General features: G+C 41.8%; 2 protein-coding genes across 2 annotated transcripts in view; both read left to right on the top strand.

Annotated features, from left to right (window-relative positions):
* Window positions 1-11,350, top strand: part of LOC142658916 (uncharacterized) — a 97,143-nt gene extending 85,793 nt beyond the window's left edge. Inside the window, exons 4-8 of the mRNA XM_075834525.1 lie at window positions 3,825-3,828; window positions 4,887-4,937; window positions 5,202-5,369; window positions 7,870-8,029; window positions 9,850-11,350. Coding sequence (XP_075690640.1) covers window positions 3,825-3,828; window positions 4,887-4,937; window positions 5,202-5,369; window positions 7,870-8,029; window positions 9,850-10,399 — 933 coding nt within the window. The 3' untranslated portion in view covers window positions 10,400-11,350. The remainder of the gene's footprint in view (window positions 1-3,824; window positions 3,829-4,886; window positions 4,938-5,201; window positions 5,370-7,869; window positions 8,030-9,849) is intronic.
* RPL35 (ribosomal protein L35) overlaps window positions 1-24,111 on the top strand; it is a 210,665-nt gene that overhangs the window by 128,816 nt on the left and 57,738 nt on the right. The gene's annotated exons all lie outside the window — the stretch shown is intronic.

Below are 24,111 nucleotides of genomic sequence, written 5' to 3'. Positions count from 1 at the left end.
CTGCTACTGTTTTGTTCCAACAGTTCCTATACACAGACATAGCTAGGTTCTCCAGCACCCGGGGCAAAGATTCAGTTTGGCGCCCCCCCCCCCCCAACCTCTTTTCCGACATCTCCTTCCCCCTCGCCGTGTTTGTTTTCTCTGCCAATCAATGACGTGTGATTTCTTTTCCACATTTCTTTTTATGTAACTTGAGCATAAAAACATTTGTACATTTTACAAGCAATATAGTTCTTTACACAACACCAGAACCAAGCTCAGTACATATATACAGCACCAGAACCAAGCTCAGTACATAAATACAACACCAGCACAAATACAGCTCAATTTAGTGCAACCCCTGCCGTATAGGTTTGTACGCCGTAAAACTACAGCTCCCAGCATGGCCCGAACAATGATAAGGATATGCTGGGAGATGCTGTTTCGCAAAAATAAATCATATCATAATCATACCACCCATCATCTCGCTGCAGATCATACAGTGACTACATTACTGATTAGAGGCAGAATGAACATTTACATTAGGTAACTCACCGGTCACATCTCAGATTCTAGTTCTTTTTCTCCATCCGATCCAGACCTCTATGATGACTTCTCCCAGTCACAGCCCATTTCTGCAGTTTGCCGCTCAGATGTCTTCAGCTTCTCACTTTTCCAACATTTGTGCACCTATAAATAAATATAAAATTCTCATTATACCACACACTACGCCCCTAAATATAATAGCATCATACACAGCACCTCTAATTATAATAGCACCATACACCGTGTCCGTGCCCCCTGTAGATAGTGCCTGCCATAGAGCCCCCTGTAGATAGTGCCCCCTATAGGTAGTGCCCCCATATAGCTCACCCCTGTATATAGTGTCCCACAAATAGCTCCCCCTATAGTTCTCCACAGATAGCCCACCCCTGTATATAGCCCCCCTGTAGATATAGCCCACCCCTGTATATAGTGCTCCACATATAGTCCACCCCTGTATATAGTGCTCCACATATAGTCCACCCCTGTATATAGTGCTCCACAGATAGCCCACCCCTGTATGTAGCTCCCCTGTAGATATAGCCCACCCCTGTATATAGTGCTCCATAGATAGCCCACCCCTGTATATAGCCCCCTGTAGATATAGCCCACCCCTGTATATAGTGCTCCATAGATAGCCCACCCCTGTATATAGCCCCCCTGTAGATATAGCCCACCCCTGTATATGGTGCTCCATAGATAGCCCACCCCAGTATATAGCCCACCCCTTTTTTGTTCTCTTCTCTTTTTAGAGTGTCAATGATATGATATGACTGGACTCACACGATCTGGAATTGGAGAGTTTGGACTCATGTGTTATAATCCTCCCTCAACAATCATGCCTCCCTTATATTTCTACATATAAGAAGATCTTTGTCTCTCTTTAAGGCTGGGTTCACACGTGGCGGAATTGCACTTGAATTCCGCTGTGGACACTCCGCAGCGTTAATCCGCAGCGGAGCCGTTTCTCCATTGACTTCCACTTTAATTTAGAAGTGTTCGTTTAGACGTTGAGTAAAATTCCGCTGCGGAGCATAGGCTGCGGAGCGGAATTTGGTGTCCGCAGCATGCTCTGTCTGTTGCGGAGCAGTGGCGGACTGGTTGCGGATTCATGGCGGAATTTCTCCATTGACTTCAAAGGAGATTCTAAATTCCGCAATGAAGTCCGCAGCTGTCATGCACATGTTATGTGTGCCTCGGATGCGTCTTGCTTTTTTAACATGACATTTCTTCATTCTGGCTGGACCTATGTATTTCTAGGTCTACAGCCAGACTGAGGAAGTCAATGGGGCTCCCGGAATTACGGGAGCGTTGCTAGGAGACGTCAGTAAATAGTCACTGTCCAGGGTGCTGAAAGAGTTAAGCGATCGGCAGTAACTGTTTCTGCCCCCTGGACAGTGACTACCGATCCCAATATACAGCAACCTGTCAACAAAATAGAAGTTCATACTTACCGAGAACTCCCTGCTTCTTTCTCCAGTCCGGCTGTTAGGGATCTGCCAGGTACTTCATCTAGCTATACTCCTGGGATTAATCAATCCACACCTGAGGCCAGACCTGTTCGACTGACACCATCTCCCACCAACCAGGGTGGCAGGCTCAGGAGTGGGAGAGCCTATCGCGGCCTGGTCTGTCGGAGTTAGCTCCGCCCCCTGCCCTTTATTACCTGCCCTGTGCTCTCCCTCAGTGCTTGTAATTCTTTTGGATTCCTGGCCCCACTGCTGCTTGCTCCAGCCTGCTTCTGCCGTGCTTCTGCCTTGCTGCAGTTCTGCTTGACCTGCTTTGCCCCTGGCTTGCTTCTGTCTCCGTGCCCGCTCGGGTGTACTCACTTCGTCCTGGTCCTGACTGTTCGTTCGCCGCCCCGTTTCCTCGTGGCGTTCCGTGGCTACTGCCCCTTCCCTTGCGTGTTCCCTGTTTGTCTTCCTGTGCACTTAGCCAGCGTAGGGACCGCCGCCCAGTTGTACCTCGTCGCCTAGGGCGGGTCGTTGCAAGTAGGCAGGGACAGGGCGGTGGGTAGATTAGGGCTCACTTCCCTTCACCTCCTTCCTGCCATTACACCGGCTTCCCAGGATGACGTTTCAGTCTTAGTGACGGCTGCAGCCAATCAAAGGCTGCAGCGGTCACATGGACTGCCGCGTCATCCAGGGAGGTAGGGCTGGATGCCGAAAGAGGGACGCGTCACCAAGACAACGGCCGGTAAGTATGAAAGTCGTTTACTTTCACTAGGGAAAGTGCTGTCCCTTCTCTCTATCCTGCACTGATAGAGAGAAGGGAAGCACTTTTCCCGCAGTCCGCAGCAGCTAGTCCGCATCAATTTACTGCACATTTTGGGCAGATCCGCAGCCGTAATCCGCAACCCGGATTAGGTGCAGCATTGATGCGGACAGTTGCGGAGGAATTCCGCCACGTGGGGGCATGCCCCAATAGTAAAAAATAAAAAAAATAATGAGAATTTTTTTGAAAAAGTTATTTTATTTTATTCATTTTTTTGAGAAAATGTATTACCAAAGTGATGGTCTTGACGTATAATACAACAATTTCAATGTGAATGGGATTTGATTTTGAAAAAAACATCTAGAATTCTACTTTAGATTGGTCCATTTTGATATTATATGCTTTGTCCATGTTCACACTAGGGATCGGTGGCGTTTATGAGCATTTTGATGAAGGTACAAATCATTTTTTTTTTTTTTATTTATTTATTTTTGTTTTGTTTTAACAAATAATATATATGCAACTAATGGATCCCTTAATTAATTGTGTCCATCATAATCTGTCCGGGGTGGGGAACCATCACCTGACGATATGGTAGATACTTTTTGACATTTATTGTTCCCTTATGGATATGAGGGTTACAGTGCGTGTCTAGGGATAGAATATTCTTTTGATCTGTACCTACACAAGCTATCTACATAAACATTTTTCGCTATATTGGCGAATTGACCGTTAATATCCCTAGGTGTGATGAGGGACTAAGCAATAAAAACTGAGCGTTTTTTTGCTTTTAAACTTGATTGTAATCTCGAATCCCATTTACCTTATTGCCTTCAATTCTTAAAGATGGCGTCTTCACACCCGAATGGGCAGTGACATATATACACAGTCACGTCCATTATGATGGATGACTCATGCTGTGTCATCTGATGTTGCTTCCTTGTTCCCTTGACGACTATTGATCACATGTGCATTTTGACCCAATTGGTGGGTTAGTTAGAGGCATGCTCAGTCTAAGATTCTACATGCTGTTAATGGAGGATGTAGAATACATATGAGTCCAGCTACAATGATTCCTCTCTTTCTAGATTGGTGAGTGCCAGCTGTTGATGTTTTTAATAATTACATTGCTTATATTTAATTAACTTTTTAACACTTTTTGTAACACGAGGATATTACACTTTATGAAAAGCAATATATTATATCATGTTTTATCTTTTGCACCATTGATACTTATGTCACTAGTCACTTTATATCATTGTATGATGACAAAAAATCCTTTTATTGTATTATTGTATACTGATTGATTGCACTGATTGTTTTGGGTTGTACCCCTTATATATACGTATGTATTTCTAACACACACTACTTGAAAATGCCTTCATAGAGGAGGTGAAACGTTGTGGTTCCATGTTGGATGAATAAATTCACTCTATTTGAGTGCTGCTTCACGTTCTCTTTTTTGGATAGCCCCCCCTGTAGATAGAGCCCCCCCCCCCCCCCCGTAGATAAAGCCCACCTGTAGATAAAGCCTCCCTGTAGATAAAGCCCCCCTGTAGATAAAGCCCCCCTGTAGATAAAGCCCCCCTGTAGATAAAGCCCCCACGTAGATAAAGCCCCCCCGAAGATAAAGCCCCCCTGTAGATAAAGCCCCCCCTGTAGATAAAGCCACACACTTTTTTATTACAATAAATTAACAAACTATTCAAACTCACCTTAATCCCGCTCATACCCTGGCGGGCAGCAATGGAGACCTGCTCTCTATAGACACAGGTACAATTATAGTGCAGGAGGAGGTGGCGCTGGCGCCCCCCTCTAAGTTGCGCCCGGGGCACATGCCCCGCCTGCCTCCCCTAGCTACGCTCCTGCCTGTACAGACCTATATATCTCTATGGTAACAGACTACAAACTCTGTATCGTCTAATCCTGCATGTCATATTGCCCTCTATGTCTTACTTCTTGAAAGCCTCCCAAATGTATGTTAAGATGAAGTAGAGGACAGACAGAAGGCAGCATGATGACAGGATCCAACTACACAGGGTATGTTTGTAGTCTGTTACCGTGGAGTCATATATAGGTCTGCATATGAGCTATAGATGCAAAACGATAGGAGAAAACTGTTTACATAGTTGCTTCATTTTTAATTTTAGATGCATTGGAGAATAAAGAAAAAGTTTGTGAAGGTAGACATAGCCTTTCAGGTAAATTTTTATTATATGTCATGAATGTTGCTAAACATTTACACCAAACCGGAATCTAGTATTCGTGCATTTTTTTTTCAATTGAATAAATATGAACGCCAAAGGAACCCCTTTTTAGCTAAACAGTGGCGCCAAGTTGGTTTACTGGGAAAATCAGTCAAGTGCGTTTCAAAGTGTAGATTCTCTTTTGGAGAACTTGTACAACTGCAAGTTAGTAAAACATAGTGGTTGCTGAGACTTGACACTGTATGCCTTAAATTTTAGCAGTTGAAGGGGCTATCTGTAGCCTTCGAGAGAAATCCAAAAATCATGAGAGAGTCTCTTCCGCATCACAGTTGAGTTTCCGCCAAAAGATCGCTGTGACTGTAGGAACAAATAAGAATGTGGAATTCTGTCCTTCTTACCATGGTAATGTTCAGCATTTGACAACAGGTGGGTTGTGATGTGGCCTTTATAATAATTGTTAGTCAGTAGATGGTAAGGTGTTTTCCTATGTCATAACATTAAAATTGTTGTCTTTTTCAGACATCCTTTTTTTTATAGGTAACTTTTATTAATATCACACGGTACAACACTAGCACAAAAAAAGCAAATTATGCACATATATAATATATAAAATGAAAGCAGAGCATATCGAATACATACAGTATGTGATTTTGGAATAACATTAAAAAAAACAAAGGATCCAATAAAAAATAGAAAACCACACATTACCGGTTAAGGTAACATAGCTAAGGGTAAACTCATGACAGATGGGGCACAGACCAAGGAGATGAGCTAGTTTGGCGACATATGGATGCCAAACCTTAGTGAATTAATCTGGACAGCCACAAGCCTCGTAGGTCAATTTGAAGAGGAAAGAATTAACCATCGCAATTCATACCTGTAATGTGAAAACTTTAAGATGTTTTAAGTGGGTGAGAATAGTTTTTTTGGCAAGAATCTTCACAAGTGTCCTAGACACCACAGAATTCCCGAGCTCCTCAACCAACAGAACCAAGCAAACCTTAGGGTTTAACACCCGAGGCAGGCCCACTTCATGTCCTCAATGTTATCATTAGAAAGCGAGGGAAGGGCCATATTCCATCTATCTGATGCTTTAGCAAGTTTATCAGAGGATTTCAAATGGGGAATAAGGTTTAGCTAATGCATCCTGTAACACTCTCAAGGGAGATTTACATAGTCTCACACCATATCCTGCAAATTGTGACCATAGGGCATGATGCAATTGAAATCCTCCAGATGAGTAGCCGCTCTTTGTAGCAGCTCTCCACTCTGCCTAATAGAAGTGGGTTCCACACGTGGCACCTCCCTCTATGATGTCTATATACTGCATATAAAAAGGGGACTTCATGGGACAACCCCTTTAACTATTTAATGTGACTGTCATGCCAATGGAATCCTAGGAAGCACTCTAGACAGACTGCATCATTTATGTACTAGTGCTTGTAAGCTCAGGGCCAGATTACTCTACTGTCAAATAAACCAGGTGCCATGGTCCCTCGATTTACTGTACTTTTACATTGAAATATAAACCATTAACATATTTTAGTAACCAAATGTAAAATTCCATTATTCTCGACCCACAGGCCAAGGTACATGACATATTATTAGATATGTTGTAAAACAGCACTAAGCTTTCTATAAAAAAAATAAAAATAAAATAATTACATTTATGGGTAGTGTTTCAGGTTAGGCACTAATCCTTTTACACCTGCTATATAGTAGGAGGAAACTTGTACAGGAGCAAGCCGATCAGTCATAATCTTGCAGTCTTAGACCGTAATGGACCCACAAATCGAAACACTAGACTTAGGGTCCTTGAACTTGATGGACATGTGTCTTTTTTCAACCGTACAAACTATGTACACCGGCCAATTTTAGCTGTAAAAACGAGCGCCGATCAGCGAAACAGCTCGTTGATCAGCGCTCATTTGCTCCTTTCACAAGAAGCTATGATCAGTAATGTAAGGAGACAAGCGATCGTTACTACGATCGTTCGTTCCTATGCATTACCATCATGTTGGCAGCACATCTCCTTGTTTACACAGGGAGATGTGCTGCCGAAAACGATAATATTTTCTGCTATATAAACTATATGATCAGCCGATGAACGAGACAATTTTATTGTAAACGAGTAGAACAGCCGATCATCAGCTGATCTTTGCCCTGTTTACACAAGGCAATGATCGGGAACAAGCGTTCATATGAATTGTAAAGGATTTACCAGACACAGCTTCTGTGTCGACGCCCGTGATTAATCAGTCTGCATCTGCTCCTAGGTCTGATAGAGTGACTCGATCTGCTACCACTCAGGCTGGTAGGCTGAGGAGTGGGAGAACCTATCACAGCCTGGCCAGACGGAGCAAGCTCCCGCCCTCGGTCTATTTATACCTTCATTTCCTGCATTTCCTTTGCCTGTGATTTTGTCTGGTTTCCTGGCTCTGCTGCTCCTGCTAGTACTATTGACCTCTGCTACAATTTGACCCTGGCTTTACTGACTACTCTCCTGCTCTGCGTTTGGTACCTCGTACACTCCTGGTTTGACTCGGCTCGTTCACTACTCTTGTTGCTCACGGTGTTGCCGTCGGCAACTGCCCCATTTCCCTTAGCTTCTGTGTACCCTCTTCTGTTTGTCTGTCGTGCACTTATTGAGCGTAGGAACCGTTGCCCAGTTGTACGCCATCGCCTAGGACAGGCTGTGCAAGTAGGCAGGGACTGAGTGGCGGGTAGAATAGGGCTCACCTGTCTGTCTCCCTACCCCGACATTACATGAATGCTCATTTGCCGATCATTGCCTCGTGTAAGAGGGCCTTTAGAAACAGCCAAAAAATATATTGTCTGCTTTAGCGCTTTCAGAACTAGCTGCATATATCAGTCTCCAATAACTCAATCAACTAAATCAACCAATCAATCACATCTCTGTTTACAGGTGCACAAAAAACAACATTATACAACAACAAGGTTGTAACACAATCTCCGTCTCTTGACAGCCTAAGGCCATTAACACCGATCCAAAAATTAGGGGCCACCTCACTGCCCCTCTATATCCCAACTGCATCTTATGAAGAAGAGGAATCAAACACAAGCAGGTACATTGCTCAGTCTGTAGCCCGAGAGTAATGTTCTTTTCTGTACTGACTACATTTTACTCACCAAGAGCTCAGTTCTACTGGTATTAAACCAACTTTTATACAATTCAGCATTTATGAATTTATCAACTTGATATTAATTAAAAGATATCAATTAAAAGCTGCTGCTCAGGAGGAGAATCATCCTGGCACGGCTGGAGGCGATGTCTGGTCCGTCTTCCATCGATCTGGTGCAGGATCTGCGTGAGTAAGTGACGTCACAGCCTGATCTCGCAAATCACTCTGGGCTGTGAATCACGCTGGGCTGGACTGAAGAGAAGTGTATCACGCTGATTGGTCAGCATCATACAGTTTTCTATACAACGCCCACATGGTAAAAAAAAACGCCAAGTTGGCCATGAAGACAAAATTAACATAAGTCTAAAAAAGAACATAACTTTGGAAATAATAAAAGTTTTTTTAAACAAAAAACACAGGAGTTCTAAGCATTAAAGCGCCTAATAGATTAGGTAGGAGAAGTGATAAACTGGTGACAGAGACTCTTTAAAAGGGTCTCTCAAAAATAGGCAGATCACAGCTTGTCAGCTGTGATTTGCGGGGGGAAACTGTTGATGTTTCCTATAGATGTGCTAATTCTTTCAAAATGCTGATTGTATCACACTATCCATAGGTACAAAATTAGAATAAAAACATGAACCGTTTTCCTTTCCTTCAACAATGAAACATGATTATATGCACTGGCTTTATTCACTGCCTTTTTGATAACATTATTTGGATATCCTTTAATCTTGAGTCACACACTTCAGCCTGTTCATGGAAAATACCAGTGTCACTATTAATACGTCTAAGGCTACATTCAGATGAGCGTGGACAACCTCGGACATGAAAAACAGCAGTTTTTCACGTCCGAGGTGCACCCGTGCGGGTTGCGTTATCATGGATCCCCCATAGACTAGAGTCTATGGAGTGATGCGTGAAATGCAAGAATATAGGACATGCCCTATTTTTTCACGGACCCTTCACACGCTCTGTTGAAACAATGGTCGTGAGAATGGCCCCATTGAGATTCATGTGTCCGTCTGACGCCGTTATTTTAATGGCCGTCACACGGATAATTTATATCCCTCATCTGAATGAGCCCTTAGTCGTAGCAACTGGTCGTATGGAAGTGATCTCTTGATATGACCCGGGTGGTAACTATCGTACCTCAGTAATGCATTAGTTGCTGTAGGTTTAAGATACTTCCTAGTCTGTAACTGACCATCCACCACAGTAATGAGTACATCCAAAAAACTCCATTGCATCTCCACCAAGTTTGCTAGTACATCTTATATTCATATTATTGCTCTTCAAATACACATTGATCAAAGTTTTCAGCTATACCAGATAAAAACAATGTGTATATATTGTAAATAAAGCTGTAAGTATTTGACATATAGTTTATTGATGTTATAAATCATATTATCCTCAAATTCAGCAAGGAAGATATTTGCTAATGTGGGGGCCACGGGATCACCATCATAGACCCCACTTTCTGATGGTACCATTTACTGTCAAATTAAAACGAATTACAAAGTATAGACCATCAGAAATTAAGTCAATGAACTAAGCAGCCCCTTGTGTACCATGTAATTCACGTCTAGCAGCCTGTACATCCGCATCCTGCAGGATGCAGGTGTATAGGCTCTCTACGTCAATACCGGCAAGTTTAAAGCCATCCTGCCAAGCAAAATCATATAATGATAATATACTATAAATATTAAGCCTTTTAAATTTATGTAGACACATCCTTTGTTAATCTATTTTATATTATTTTAAAGGAAAAAGAATGAAGCCCCCAACAACAAAGACTCAAGATTTTCGGAAAAAGTTTCAAAAGTTGACCCAATAAAGCCACTGGTTCAGAAGCCGTCAAGACGAATGACAGATAAATGGACACGCATTCCAAGTAAAGAGGCCCTTTCCACAGCTAATCTCTCCATACATTTTTGTGGGGACAGTAAAAGACTATATTTATCACCTACACGAAGGCGTCTAATAGACAACACAAGAAATAGGTTTTTACTCGGAGAGGACACAAACATAAGAAATCCCATTCAGAGGCCAGTAAGTAATATAGGCTACAGGTTGGGGTCTTATCACTCAGATACGGTAGCCGAAAGCAATGAGTATGGACTTAATGTCAGCACTCTGAAATTAAATGATGATAAACCCCAAGGATTGTATTTGTTAAATGAACGCAGAGGACTGGACAAAATGGAATCATTTCTTAGAAGAAAAAAGGAGCATGAAATGAATGTGGAGGAAAGTACAAGATGTAAAAGCCAGTTAGTCCTTTTAGATTTAGAAAAACGAAAGACATATATTTAATATTTTCACATAGACGAGTACGACATTTCACATACTGTCCATATATAGTATACCAGCCGTGGTTTAGGCGTGTGATTTGCCAGCAGTGGTATGTTCACACGTGGAGGTTTTGTGACTTTTATTGTTAAAAAGGACACGAAAAAAAAAGTTGCAATTATTTACTGTTTTACAAAAAATTTATAGCGATAGCATCACGCATACTAAGCATCTGCTGCCAAGTTCTTTTTGATTATACTCTATATAGCCTTGCCTGCTGCCTCACCCTCATGCGCCCCCACCCACAGAATAGGGCCAACTCTATCACAGGGAAGGGGGTGCGACCACCGAGAGTGCCAGTTCCTTTAGTAAGGACGGGGGGTTGCAGCAACATATAGTGCAGCTGAGTCAGCTGCTAAAAGAAGGCAGCACTCCCAGCAGCTGTGTCCAAAAGTAGAATAGAAGATAGGAAAGGACGCAGGGGCGTTGTATCTGTAGATATACAGACCCATTTATACACACATGTTGCGATGAGTAGACTTCATATTAGTGAATAACTGATTGGTATCCTGATTACAGATTTTAAGCTGGATATTTCTAAATCTGTATTTTTGTATCAGTTTTTATAATGGTATTTTAAATCTAGTTATATTGACCTTTGAACTATGTACAATGGGGTTACATGCTATGTATTGTGGTAATAGATCATTGGTTAGTCTCCTTTTCAAAAACTTAGTGGGGTCCTTTAACATTATGCTCATGTAGTTCTTAAAACGTGTAAGTGGTGTTTGTCAATCCCTTTTTTTCCTTGTGATGTCTTTATATTTGTGCAATTATACTTAAAGAAACCACGGCACTCGAAACAAGAGGTTCTCAGCTAGGGTTCAAATCCGTAAAGTACGCAAGAAAATCCGGTACTGAACAATTCTTTCTTGAATTCTGAAGTATTTTTATTTGCAATCCACAGACATAAAGATGACGTTTCGGTCAAAACAATATGACCTTTTTCAAATCCTCTGATATGTTAATAAAAAATTACTTTTAATAAATTTATATTGAGATTAACATATGTCATATGAAATATAATTTATCTCAATTTCAATTTCCAAGTATTCTGACACTGTATTACATTACAAAATAGATCGAACCAAAACAACATTTAGTTTATGCATATATAGTTTGAATACTAATCTTGTATCCATTGAAGATTTATCTAAACTACTCATTTAAATGAATTTTGGCATACTCTATTAATGTACAAATTATAATACAAAACCTAACATAATAAACAAAACATTTACACCTTAGCACTAAGACCCCCACCGATTGCTAAAACGAAGCTGCAGAAGTGCTCGTGTGAGTGCTGAAGCCGCTTGCTTTCTGTCCGGTTTTTCTCGGAAAGCCGAGCAGTTGGTGTACGGACTCAATAGAAAGTCTGAGCCTGTACACTGCTACAACGGCTTTCTGAGAAAAGCCGAACAGAAAAAAAGTGGCTCAGCCCTCACACGAACAATTCTGACGCTTCATTATAGTGATCGGTGGCGGTGTCAGTGCTCAGACCCCCAGCGATCAAAACTTCTGACATGTCCCTATGACATGTCAGAAGTTTGTTGAACGTGTGTTACCTTTTAAGGACCATAGGAAGAGTCATAATAAGTAAGTAATAAGTCAGCCAAAGTAATAAGGTGTGTCCCAATACTTTTGTCCATATAGTATATGTCATGTAACATTATTGCTAACTGAATGCTAGGGGGTCACATGACATGTGTGTGGGGGGAATCACCTGATTGACGCCATGTTTGTTCATATTCAGTTACCCTGTGGATGAATTACATAGGACTAATCTGTGGACTATACCATTCTACTGTGAAGAGACAGGGGCCTATCTCACTGCTATAAGAAAGATATGTGAGCAAAATTTCTAGCACATGTATATTAGAAAACTGTATAATTCCCTCTTCTATAAAAGAATAAATAAATAAATAAAATAAAAAAAAGTGGACAACCCCTTTAATCATTGTATAATACAATTTTTTGCAGCTTTCTATCATATTTTGTTTTTTAGTATTTTGCCATTCTCAAAATCTCTGCTTATCCTCTTTTTCATTAAAATATTTTTGTTTACTGACAGAGGCTGAAACCTGTACAGACCCTAGGCCCCAAGCACACGACTGTGTTCGGCCCGTGATATACGGTCTGCATGTCGGCAGTGACTCCTGGCATCCTACATAACTATGATGCTAGGAGCCCGGCTCCCTGCACTGTGTTCGGTCCGGGAAATGTGGCCGACATGCGGATCGTATATCACGGACCGAACACGGTCGTGTGCATGGGGCCTTAGGCTGGATCTTGCTTGGCGATTTCTAAGGTAAAAAAAACGCTGCGGGCAGATGTTACTTTAAAGTCTGTAGTGAGACATTGAAAGGTCTATATAAACAGCATTTTTGTTTATTCTGGTGTTTTTCCCATACGATCTTTATAGGACATTAAAAACGCCAGAAAAACACATTTAAAATGTTTCAAAATAAAAAAAAATAGAAATTCATGGCAGTTTTTTGTTATGTGTTTAAAAACACTAAGAAGATAGTGTGTGTGTGTGTGTGTGTGTGTGTGTGTGTGTGTGTGTGTAGGAGGCCTTAGGCCTCAGGCACACGGCCCGTGATTACGGCACAGACAGTCACGGAGTGTCATCCGTGTGCTGTCCGCAAATCACGGGCCATGCACGCATTGATTTTAATGAGCCCGGACCGCAAATGCGGCCCCTATAATGACTTGTCCTATTTTTTTGCGGTCCGGCCCCCGTGTTAACGGTCGTGTACATGAGCCCATAGAAATTAATGGGTCCGCAATTCATTTCCACATAAACACGTTCGTGTGTATGAGGCCCTATACTTCTTAAAGCTCACAGTTTGCTACACTTGTATCCAGTCTAGACAATCCTCTGTGAGCTATGTGGGCTGTAGACTGATACATTTTAGACTCTGTTCACATCATGTTTGGGTTCAGTGTATGCTTCATACGTATTGTATTCATAAAGCATTATGGACCCAGTGGATGACAAAAGGGCATCCACAGGGAATATATTGCTTTTTTTATTATTTTTTACCGCATAGGACTATGGCATACAGTGTCATTGATGGACTTAGCTCACATTGCCTGGACTGGATACAATTGTAGCAAACTGTTATGGGTTTTCAACAAATGTGTCGTGCTAGAAAACTGCAAAACGTGGACATTTAGCGTAGATTCTTTACTGGAAATACGCGTAAAAGAACCAATGTTATACCTGCTGTAAATACACTTCCTGCATTCACTATAAAACACATCGGCATCACACATATTTTTCCATTTGGGAATATTTTCTCATGCTCTAAATGCTGGAGCCACCATCATGTCAAACAGAAGACAATGAGGCAGATTTAAGTGGTGCACGTATGATAGACCTCCATGTAACATAATTATGATGTTCCACTACTACCGCACCAAAAATCAACTTCTTTATGCGGCCCACAATGCCTCTTCGTTAGTCTTTCAAGGTCGCACATACCAGCTCTTTCTTGCCTTACCCTATCCACCATTGCCAAACGCAGAGCTATGAAGCCAAATCTAGAAGTATTCCAGATGAAGAATATAAAATATAGATGAGGCTACCCCTTCGATCTACATTTTACCTACCTGGACGTACTCCACACTGTAATGTCTCCACAGGGGGCTTGGCGCTACTTCTTTAAAGGGGTATGCTATAAAAGTCCATAGGATATGCCATAAAAGTCCGATATATGCGGGACCCGCACCTATCTCTAGAACAGGGCCTGCTAAACCTTGTTCTAGCTTAATCGGCAAAAGAAAAAGCATCTAGCGTGCCAATCCAAATTAGAAGCTATGTGCACCTTTTGGAATCTCAATTTAAACAATCAGTTATGCCACAGTTGTCATAAAGAGTTAGCTCGGGCCCAGCGTAAACAAAATTTGAAAATACTGAAAGAATTATCAGCTGGTCTCAGCAATGATATTATACGCTGAACAATAACAATAATTCTCATTTGGCCCACCGACTCAGATGTCCACTCCTGGCGTTGTCTCCCAACATTAAATTGCGCACAGAGGTTGGGGACATGACTTCTAACTCTCAGACAATAGTATGTGAATTTCACCGTCACTTGACTCACCTATAGGCCTCATGCACACTTCCGTTGGCCGTCGTATGGCTGCTAATGACAGACCCGTGAAACACGGACCACACACGGATGGCTTCCGTGTGCAGTCCGTTGTTTCAAGGGACCGAATGAATGAATGAAAAGGCCGAGACTGTTCTGTCAAAAACTAACAGGAGTAGGACCTGCCCTATTTTTGCCGGAACAGCCACACGGTTCCGTTAAAACAAAGGAAGTGCCCGTTGCCCCATTGAAATTAATGTGCCAGGGTGCTATCAGTTAAAAAAACGGATAGCACCCTGAAGAAAATAACTGAAATGGGCATGAGGCCATACAATGAACAGGCTACCTATCTGCAATAGAGGATTTTCTCTCGACCACCTTGTTGCCGCCTTTACCTATCAGGTTGGCTGAAGAATACATTTCCTGATAGTAGGTGGAGGCTGCCATTAAAATGTTAAAACATAATAAACAACGATGCCCTGATGTCTTCACGGTTCAAGACTTTAGGCGCTGTAAATACAAGTAGAACATTACATTTATTTAACATTTTACTCAGGATGTTTGAGGTATGCAGCACCCCTGCCCTTTGGATGATCTCACTTTAATAATCTGATCTTTTGCATGACCTATCGATGCCTGTCCTCTAAGTGCACCTTATGTGCTGAAGATGCATTTGTTATTTTTTAATATCCCCTTTCTGGATATTTTAAGTTGCCTCATCTTAAAATTATTGTAATCTCGGGTGTGATCTCTCAGTTGGTGTAGTACGTTTTAATTATCCCTAATAAATACAGCACAGAAGGGCGCTGGATGGGGAAACGACTTCCATGGCACCGTTCAAAGTTGGATTAAGCATAAATCAAGGTTAAAGAGGCTCTGTCACCAGATTTTGCAGCCCCTATCTGCTATTGCAGCAGATAGGCGCTGCAATGTAGATTACAGTAACGTTTTTATTTTTAAAAAACGAGCATTTTTGGCCAAGTTATGACCATTTTCGTATTTATGCAAATGAGGCTTGCAAAAGTACAACTGGGCGTGTTGAAAAGTAAAAGTACAACTGGGCGTGTATTATGTGCGTACATCGGGGCGTGTTTACTACTTTTACTAGCTGGGCGTTCTGATGAGAAGTATCATCCACTTCTCTTCACAACGCCCAGCTTCTGGCAGTGCAGATCTGTGACGTCACTCACAGGTCCTGCATCGTGTCGGCACCAGAGGCTACAGATGATTCTGCAGCAGCATCGGCGTTTGCAGGTAAGTCGATGTAGCTACTTACCTGCAAATGCTGATGCTGCTGCAGAATCAACTGTAGCCTCTGGTGCCGACACGATGCAGGACCTGTGAGTGACGTCACAGATCTGCACTGCCAGAAGCTGGGCGTTCTGAAGAGAAGTGGATGATACTTCTCATCAGAAAGCCCAGCTAGTAAAAGTAGTAAACACGCCCCGATGTACGCACATAATACACGCCCAGTTGTACTTTTACTTTTCAACACGCCCAGTTGTACTTTTGCAAGCCTCATTTGCATAAATACGAAAATGGTCATAACTTGGCCAAAAATGCTCGTTTTTTAAAAATAAAAACGTTACTGTAATCTACATTGCAGCACCTATCTGCTCCAATAGCAGATAGTGGTTGCAAAATCTGGTGACAGAGCCTCTTTAAGTCTTTATAGTGCCTGCAGCAGTTTTTTCCTTGTGAACTTGAGCTTAGAACAGAATGAATGACAGCTGCTATTGACAGGAGATTGGCAGTGCCAAGACATATGCCCCTGCCTGAGCATCTACTGTGGTGGGAAGGGAGACCCAGAGCAGCAGAAAGGATGAATAGTAAGTAACTGGGAACACTAATTTCATTCATGTCCTCAGCAGGATTAGACTATGCACAGGACAAATCTCCCTTTAACAAGCCCAGTAAGAAAATGGCCTTTTTACTTGGCGAGTCCAGGGCAGCTGCCCTCAGCAGACCTGCGGTGAATGCTGTCATACTTCTCTAAGCAAGAAGTGACATTTAGCAGAGGGGGCTCCCTGTGTGCTACAGGCAGATTTGCTTGATGCTTTCCAGACTCTCTTTGAAGCCTGGCTCGGGACTGCTTGGGATCAAGAGCGCTAATAAGCAAGCTCTGCCTGCGATCGAAACATGAGTTTACATTGGATAGAAAATCTCATTAAGAAAATTACTTCAGAGACCAAAAGCAGCTGCATTAAAACTAAAGGCCCTTTTTACACTGGCCAATTATCGAGCAAACGAGTGTTCACAGAACGCTCATCCCCGATAATTGCCCTGTGTAATCAAGGCAATGATCAGCCGATGTACGAACAAACACTCATTCATCGGCTGACTACATCGTTTTTAATCGCCAAAATTTTATCGTTGTCGGCAGCACATCTTCCTGTGTAAACAGTGAGACGTCGTGCCGACATTATAGAAATGTATGGGGACGAGCGATCATAGTAACGACCGCTCGTCCCCATACTAGCTCTTTGTGAAAGGAACAAACAAGTGCCGATCAATGAGCTGTCTCAATGATCAGCGCTCGTTTACATGGCCCTCGTCAGGCCGTGTAATATCAGCTGTAGGCTACCAATTTTCCCAATATAGTCCTGTGTGTATCACTAGAAGTTTTTCATTTCCCAGAATTCACAACTATGACAAGCCAATGGGAAGGGTTTATTTACATAGTACAGCCATGTGTGTTTTTTTGCTGTGATTGTCACAAAAGTGCACCATGTGAATTTACCCTAATAGAGATACAGGTGACTTTTATGGTCTTTGCAAATGGATGTGCTGATTTTCCAATAATACAGGAGTGTTAATTAATACAATAGATTATTAGATCCTTTCAGCATATAAGTAACAGTCAATGAAGTCCAAATTTGTGAAGAAGAAAATGATCACTCCTGGTAGAAGACGTTCCTGCACTTGTGGAGTAAATTCAACTGAAATCCCAGTCGGGACAAGATTCAAATTAGAAATTTTTTTAACATTTTTAAATGACATACCGGATGGGACAATATATGTCATAAAATTGGAATAAAAGCTACGCGTTTCAACCCTGAACCAGGGTCTTCCTCAGGCTTGTAAAAAAGTGAGAGGAAAAAATAAATGTTTTATATGATTTTTGGAACTAGTCTACTAGTATTTGGGGCCTGGCACAGGTTGTGTCTCGTGATAGATAGTACGAAGACAGGATGTAGTTGCAAACTTCAAAGTTTCAATTTCGACCAGTGCCAGTGGTGCACACGGCAACACATATTTGCTGATCTTCCCAATGTAGGAGGCACAATATTTAGTCATGGCTCAGGCAGGCTAAAATGGCTGGCTTGCAGTATACTTGTCCTAGACAGGGCCAAAGGTGCCCCTCCCTGGCAAATAAAGGAGTTATATGGTGACCAAAAATTATTAGCAGTGTACTCACTGCAGTATGTGAGTACACTCGCTAATATATATTCTGGTCCCCTGTCGCGCCGATTCTGAGGTTTTCAGAGATTTTTAAAGCGCTGCCGGGGGGCTGGAAGTCTAGTTGCTCAGCCTTCTTCTATGACGATATGACTCTTCGCTATGTGACGGGCCCCTATGTAACATACAGTAGGTCACCTTTCACTAGATGTGTCTGGTACAGTAGCTTATTACTGCAGCCATTTAAATAACAGATCATATCTCCTAACTTTCAATGCAAAAAGAGACAGCGAGCAAAGCATGCCGTGGCAATTTGTTTAACAATAAGCCACTCCTCTAGCCCCACCCAATCCCCACCTATACACACTCAGTTCCCCTTGTGCCCTCAAACAGTATCATGCCCCCAGAGTGCCCCCACACAGTATCATTCCCCTCATAGTGCCCCCACACAATATCATGATACCACACAGGATAATGCCAATATTGTACCTCCCCACACATTATAATGTCTCCACATAGGATAATGCCTCCATTGTGCCTCCCCACACAGTATAATGCCCCCATAGTACCCCACACAGTATAATTGCCCCATAGTGGCCACACACAGTATAATGCCCCCATAGTGCCTCCCATGCAGTGTAATGTCCGCATAGTGCCCCATACACACAGTATAATGCCTCCATAGTGTCCCACACATACAGCATAATATCCATAGTGTCTCCCCACACAATATAATACCCAATAGTGCCCCCACATGGTATAATGTCCCCATAGTGCCTCCCCACACAGTATAATGCCCCAATAGTGCCTCCCCACACAGTGTAATGCCCCCATAGTGCCTCCCCAAACAGCATAACGCCCCCATAGTACCTCCCTTCAAAGTATAATGCCCCCATAGTGTCCCCCACACAGTATAATGCCCCAATAGTACCTCCCACACAGTATAATGCCCCCATAGTGCCCCACACATCATATATTGCCCCATAATGCCTCCCCACATAATGTCCTATACAGTATAATGCCTCCATTGTGCCCCTTAGACAGTATAATGCCCTCACAGTTCCTCCCCACACACACAGTATATTGCCCCCATAGTGTCTCTCTACACAGTATAATGCCCCCACAGTGCCCCCCCACACACAGTATAATACCCCCATAGTGTCTCCCCACACAGTACAATGCCACCATAGTTCCCCACACACACAGTATAATGCCTCCCCACAATGTATAATGCCCCATAATGCCTACTATGAATAATAAAAATAAATAATTACCTATCTCCGTCCCTACGACGAATGGAGGAGATCCCTCTGCAGGTCTCCTCCAATCTGTGCTGAATGTGGCTTGGCATAGACAGATGTGATAACATCACTGCATCGCACCTGTCTGCACCAAGCCGCTCACTGACAATTTTGCATAGTGAATAGTGGAGCAGGGAGCTGCTGGTTCTCTGCTCCACCATTGGATTCAATTGTATCTGCGCCTTGAGGACGCATATACAGTTGTAATGGGGAGACAGAGCCACCAGGCCTCTCGACATAGGGACTCAACGCCCGGAATCCGGGACTGTCCTGCTAGATCCGGGAAGTTGGGAGGCATGACATAGATTGGCAATATTGCATGCACTCTGTAGGGTTTAGCTACAATACTGTGAATCTTTGGGCAGTTAATATTATGGTGAGACTACAGATGATCAATTCCCCTTTCTCCGAGCATTAGTGTAAGTGCAGTGAGTCATTTGAGCTTAAGGGTCACATGTGGTACTGAATGTCCTCTGACCTTCATCAGAACATCATATGTGCTGCTGTACAGCTACTGGCCTTTATTGTCTCTTTCTAGTCTATTTTAAATTATGTAATATTTAATATAATGAAGCCTACTATCAAATATTACAGATTTACGGCTTATCCCATAAAAAGGTTTCACAGCATCAATTTGTGTTTTTCCTTCATTTTATTCAAGGTTAAAAGTGATCCTGTAGGAGTCTAAATCTTTATCAGTAATTGGAAACGTGCAGTGAGAAAGAAAACAGAAAGTATAACACAAGAACAGGCAAAATGCAGCCTACACTAAAATGCTTTGCACTGACGGCTGGGTTATATACTCCGCACATTTATATGCAGTGATATGATGACTGTCACATCCCCAAAGTCATTTTAATGTATTACTTATTTAGGCTGGTTTGACACTCAGCATTTTTATGTATTTTTCATGGCGTTTTTAACCCCTTCCCGACATATGACATATACATACATCATAGCTGGGTAGTGGAGTTTGGAGCGGGCTCACGGGCTAAGCCTGCTCCATACTACATTGGCATCTGCTGTATGATACAGTCGACACTTCATTGTAACTAGTGCAATCCCGCTCGATTAACCCCTTAGATGCCGTGGTCAAAAGCGACTGCAGCATTTAAGCTGTTAGAAAGAATGGGACGCCCTCCGACAGCTCATGGGAGACTCTCATTATACTTTAATACATTAGTATTGCAGTATATCGTGCAAGTGATACAACGATCACTGGTTCAGACTAATGTTAAAAAAAATAAACCCTTTTCCCATTTTCCCCCTAAACCATTGTAAAAAAAAAAAAAATATATAATTGCCATTGCCACGCCGTAAAAGTCTGAACTATTACAACTTAACATAATTTTTTTGTCGATAAAGCCGTTTAAAGGCTTGATTTTTTGAGTTGTAGTTTTTCATGGCACCATTTATTGTACCATATAATGTAGTAGGAAACTGGAAATAATTCTTTGTGGGGTGGAATGGGGGGAAAAAAATGCGATTCCTCCATTGTTTTTGGCTTTAGTTTTTTTATGTTGTTCGCCGTGCAAAAAAAAATACATGTTAACTTTATTCTGAGGGTCAATATGATTACGGAGATACTAATTTTATATACTTTTTTTATGTTTTACTACTTTTACAAGGAAAAAACAAATTATTAAAAATACGATATGTTCTGCGTCACCACATTCTGAGTGCCATAACGTTGATTTAGCAGTATGACGGCCTATTTTTTTGCGGGATGAGCTGTCGTTTTTAATGGTACCATTTTAAGGTACATGCGAGTTTTTGTTCACTTGTTATTAAATTTTTTTTGGAAGATGAGGTAATCAAAAAACAGCGTTTCTGGCAGTTTACATTTTTTATTTTTTACTGCGTTAAATAATGTTAAATTGTAATAGTTCAGACTTTTACGCGCATGGCGATACCCATTATGTATATTTTAATTTTTTTACAATGCTTTAGGGGGAAAATGGGGAAAAGGGTTTTTCTTTAACTTTTAATATTTTTTTGAACATATAAAAAACTTTATTTTACTTTTTTCTGTATTAGTCACCCTTGAGCCAGTGATCATTGAATCACTTGCACTACATACTGCAATACTAATGTATTGCAGTATATTGGGATTCTGACAGTTTCTTATAGGAGTACAAAGACGGCAGACCTGGGGGCCTTCATTATTGTCCCCAGGCTGCCATTACAACCAAAACACCGCGCGATTGCGTCACAGGGGGGTATTGGCTGTAATAGGGGGCTGCCCCCTCTTTCCAACGGCTTAGTGGCTGTATCTTCTAAGGGGTTAAACAAGTGGGATCCCGCTTGTTACAGAGACAATTGAATCCGCTTAAGTAAGAACGCTTAAGAATAATTTTATTAAGTACATTTTTTTTTAAAATGGCCTAAATCAGCCAAAATATTTTATAATAGGCTACCAAGCAGGGAGCAGACCAGGATAGAATAGCAGCCAAAGGCAATAAGCTGTGGCACTGCAAGCCCTTCTATAGCAAACTCACAGCTAAACTATATAAAGTCAGAGCAAATATAATTGATCCCTGCCTGGAATAGTAATCTTAGATAACTTAGAACATCAGTAGAACACCTAACGCGTTTCAACATCCCTCTATCATTCGGATGTTTCATCAGAGGTGTAAATTCATTCAGGGGTAGCTGAGACACCGTTCAGTGTTTCTACCAAGCCCCCCTGTTATGCAGATATCAGAGGTATGAATTCATTCACAACAGGGGTAGTTGAGACACAATTCCTTAACACGGAAATATTTTGACTGGTTTAGTCCATTTAAAAAAAAAAAATTTACTTAATAAAATTATTCTTAAGCGTTCTTACTCAGGGGGATTCAATTGCTTTTATAAGTGAACGCAAATACCATTATCTTTAAAATTATAGGAATTGTTGTTACAGAGACGTGTCGGTTGTATCATACAGCCGACACCCGCATAGTATGGAGCCTACCCGGCTGCGACGTAAGTATAAGGGCGGATTCACACGAACGTGAATTGCGTCCGTGCAGGCCGCGTGGTTTTCACGCGGCTCGCATGGACCAATAGAAGTATATGGGGCAGTACAGACAGTCCGTGCTTTTTGCGCAGCGTTTGTCCGCTGCGTAAAAAGCGTGACATGTTCAATATCTCGCCGTTTTTCGCGCATCACGCACCCATTGAAGTCAATGGGTGCGTGAAAACCACGCATGCCGCACGGAAGCACTTCCGTGCGAACTGGCTGTTTCGCGCAACAGCTGTCAAAAGGATGAATGTAAACAGAAAAGCACCACGTGCTTTTCTGTTTACAAACATCCTAATGGCGTGCCATAATGATGGCGGCTGCGCGAAAACCACGCAGCCGCGCATCATATGCTGCTGCCACTCGGAGCTGTCAAGTGGCTCTTGCGCAGGCAAAACGCCGCGTGTTTTGCGTGCGCAAAAACGCCACGTTCGTCTGAATCAGCCCTCAGTCATATGTAGGGAAGTGGTTAATGACTTGCCCTTGTTCCTACAGAAAATCACAATACTATAAACAATTGTTACGCACGACCAGTGTCTATATAATGCAATGAAAAGAGGATTTAGCCATTCTCCTGCAACTAAAAGAATAATAGTCAGATTAGATCAGTTGCCTCCATGCTAAACGGCACCAAATTCCCTGCAAAATCGGTGTAGTGTGCTTTTACTATTAAAGAAAAAACATATAGGAGCACATACTGCCATCCACTTGTAACTAATCACAGGACGTTAAAATTGGCTTTTATTATACTGACAAACTTCTGGTTAAAACACGCATATATAAACATATATCCACGCTGTCTCCATCCATGTATTGCCTGACCCGAGTATTGCCTAACCGTCCTCCTATATGTTTTTTTCTTAAATAGTAAAAGCATATTACACCATCTTTGCAAGGAATTTGGTGTCGTTTGGCTTGGAGACAACTGATCTATTCTGCGTATTATTCCTGGAGTTGGAGGAGAAAGGCTGTATTCTCTTTTCATTGGACTATATAGACCCCGGTCGAGCACAACAATTGTTTATAATACTGTAGTTCTACTGTTTTTATGAACAATCTATGCATAGCCACGCGTGGGAACTGCTATTTAGGAAGGCACAATTAAGGAAATTTACCAAAACCAGTGCAAGAGAATTGTGGCAAAGTTGCCTATAACAATCAATCAAATTAAAGCCCTTCGGAGAGAAAAAAACGGCTACATGATTGATTGCCATAGGCAACTGCTCCACTTTCCCCTTGCACTAGTTTTGATATATCTCCCCAATACGTATTTGTAAGTGATTGGCCCTATTATGCGCCTGAAAAAGGTAAATTAGATTGTGAGCCCCATTGGGGACAGGGACTGATGTGGCTAATGACAATCGCTTTACAGCACGACGGAATATGTTGGTGTGATATCAGCAATAGGAAAGCAAAGGACAGTGAATATGAATATATTTAGTATGTACTTTTTTTTCTAATATTGTTATAGATCAGACAGAAATAACCTAGTTTTTACGAAATAGCACTAAACTAGTTTTTCATCCATAGAGTTAGAGCTGTTAACCCTGATTTGCTGCCTATTTCAGACACTAATGTATGTACTTCAAATGCAGAACCACACTGCCATCTGTTGGAATAAACGCCGCAATTTGCATGTTTGTCAGTTGTTTTTGTTTTTTTTTATTTGAAAATCCTGATCAGATGATTGGATTGAGAAAAATGTCAACTCATTGAAAAAAAAAAATTCTTGTTTATGGCACTCAAAACGTTCCGTTCAAACCAAATCTGCTCCATTACATTAACCCCTTCCCTCTTTAGCCACTTTTGACCTTCCTGACCGAGCCTCATTTTTCAAATCTGACATGTTTCACTTTATGTGGTAATAACTCCGGA

Source organism: Rhinoderma darwinii, chromosome 8 (assembly GCF_050947455.1).
Source record: "Rhinoderma darwinii isolate aRhiDar2 chromosome 8, aRhiDar2.hap1, whole genome shotgun sequence".
NCBI lineage: Eukaryota > Metazoa > Chordata > Amphibia > Anura > Rhinodermatidae > Rhinoderma > Rhinoderma darwinii.
Note: the sequence above shows the minus strand (reverse complement) of the source record. Positions and strands in the feature narration are given on the sequence as shown.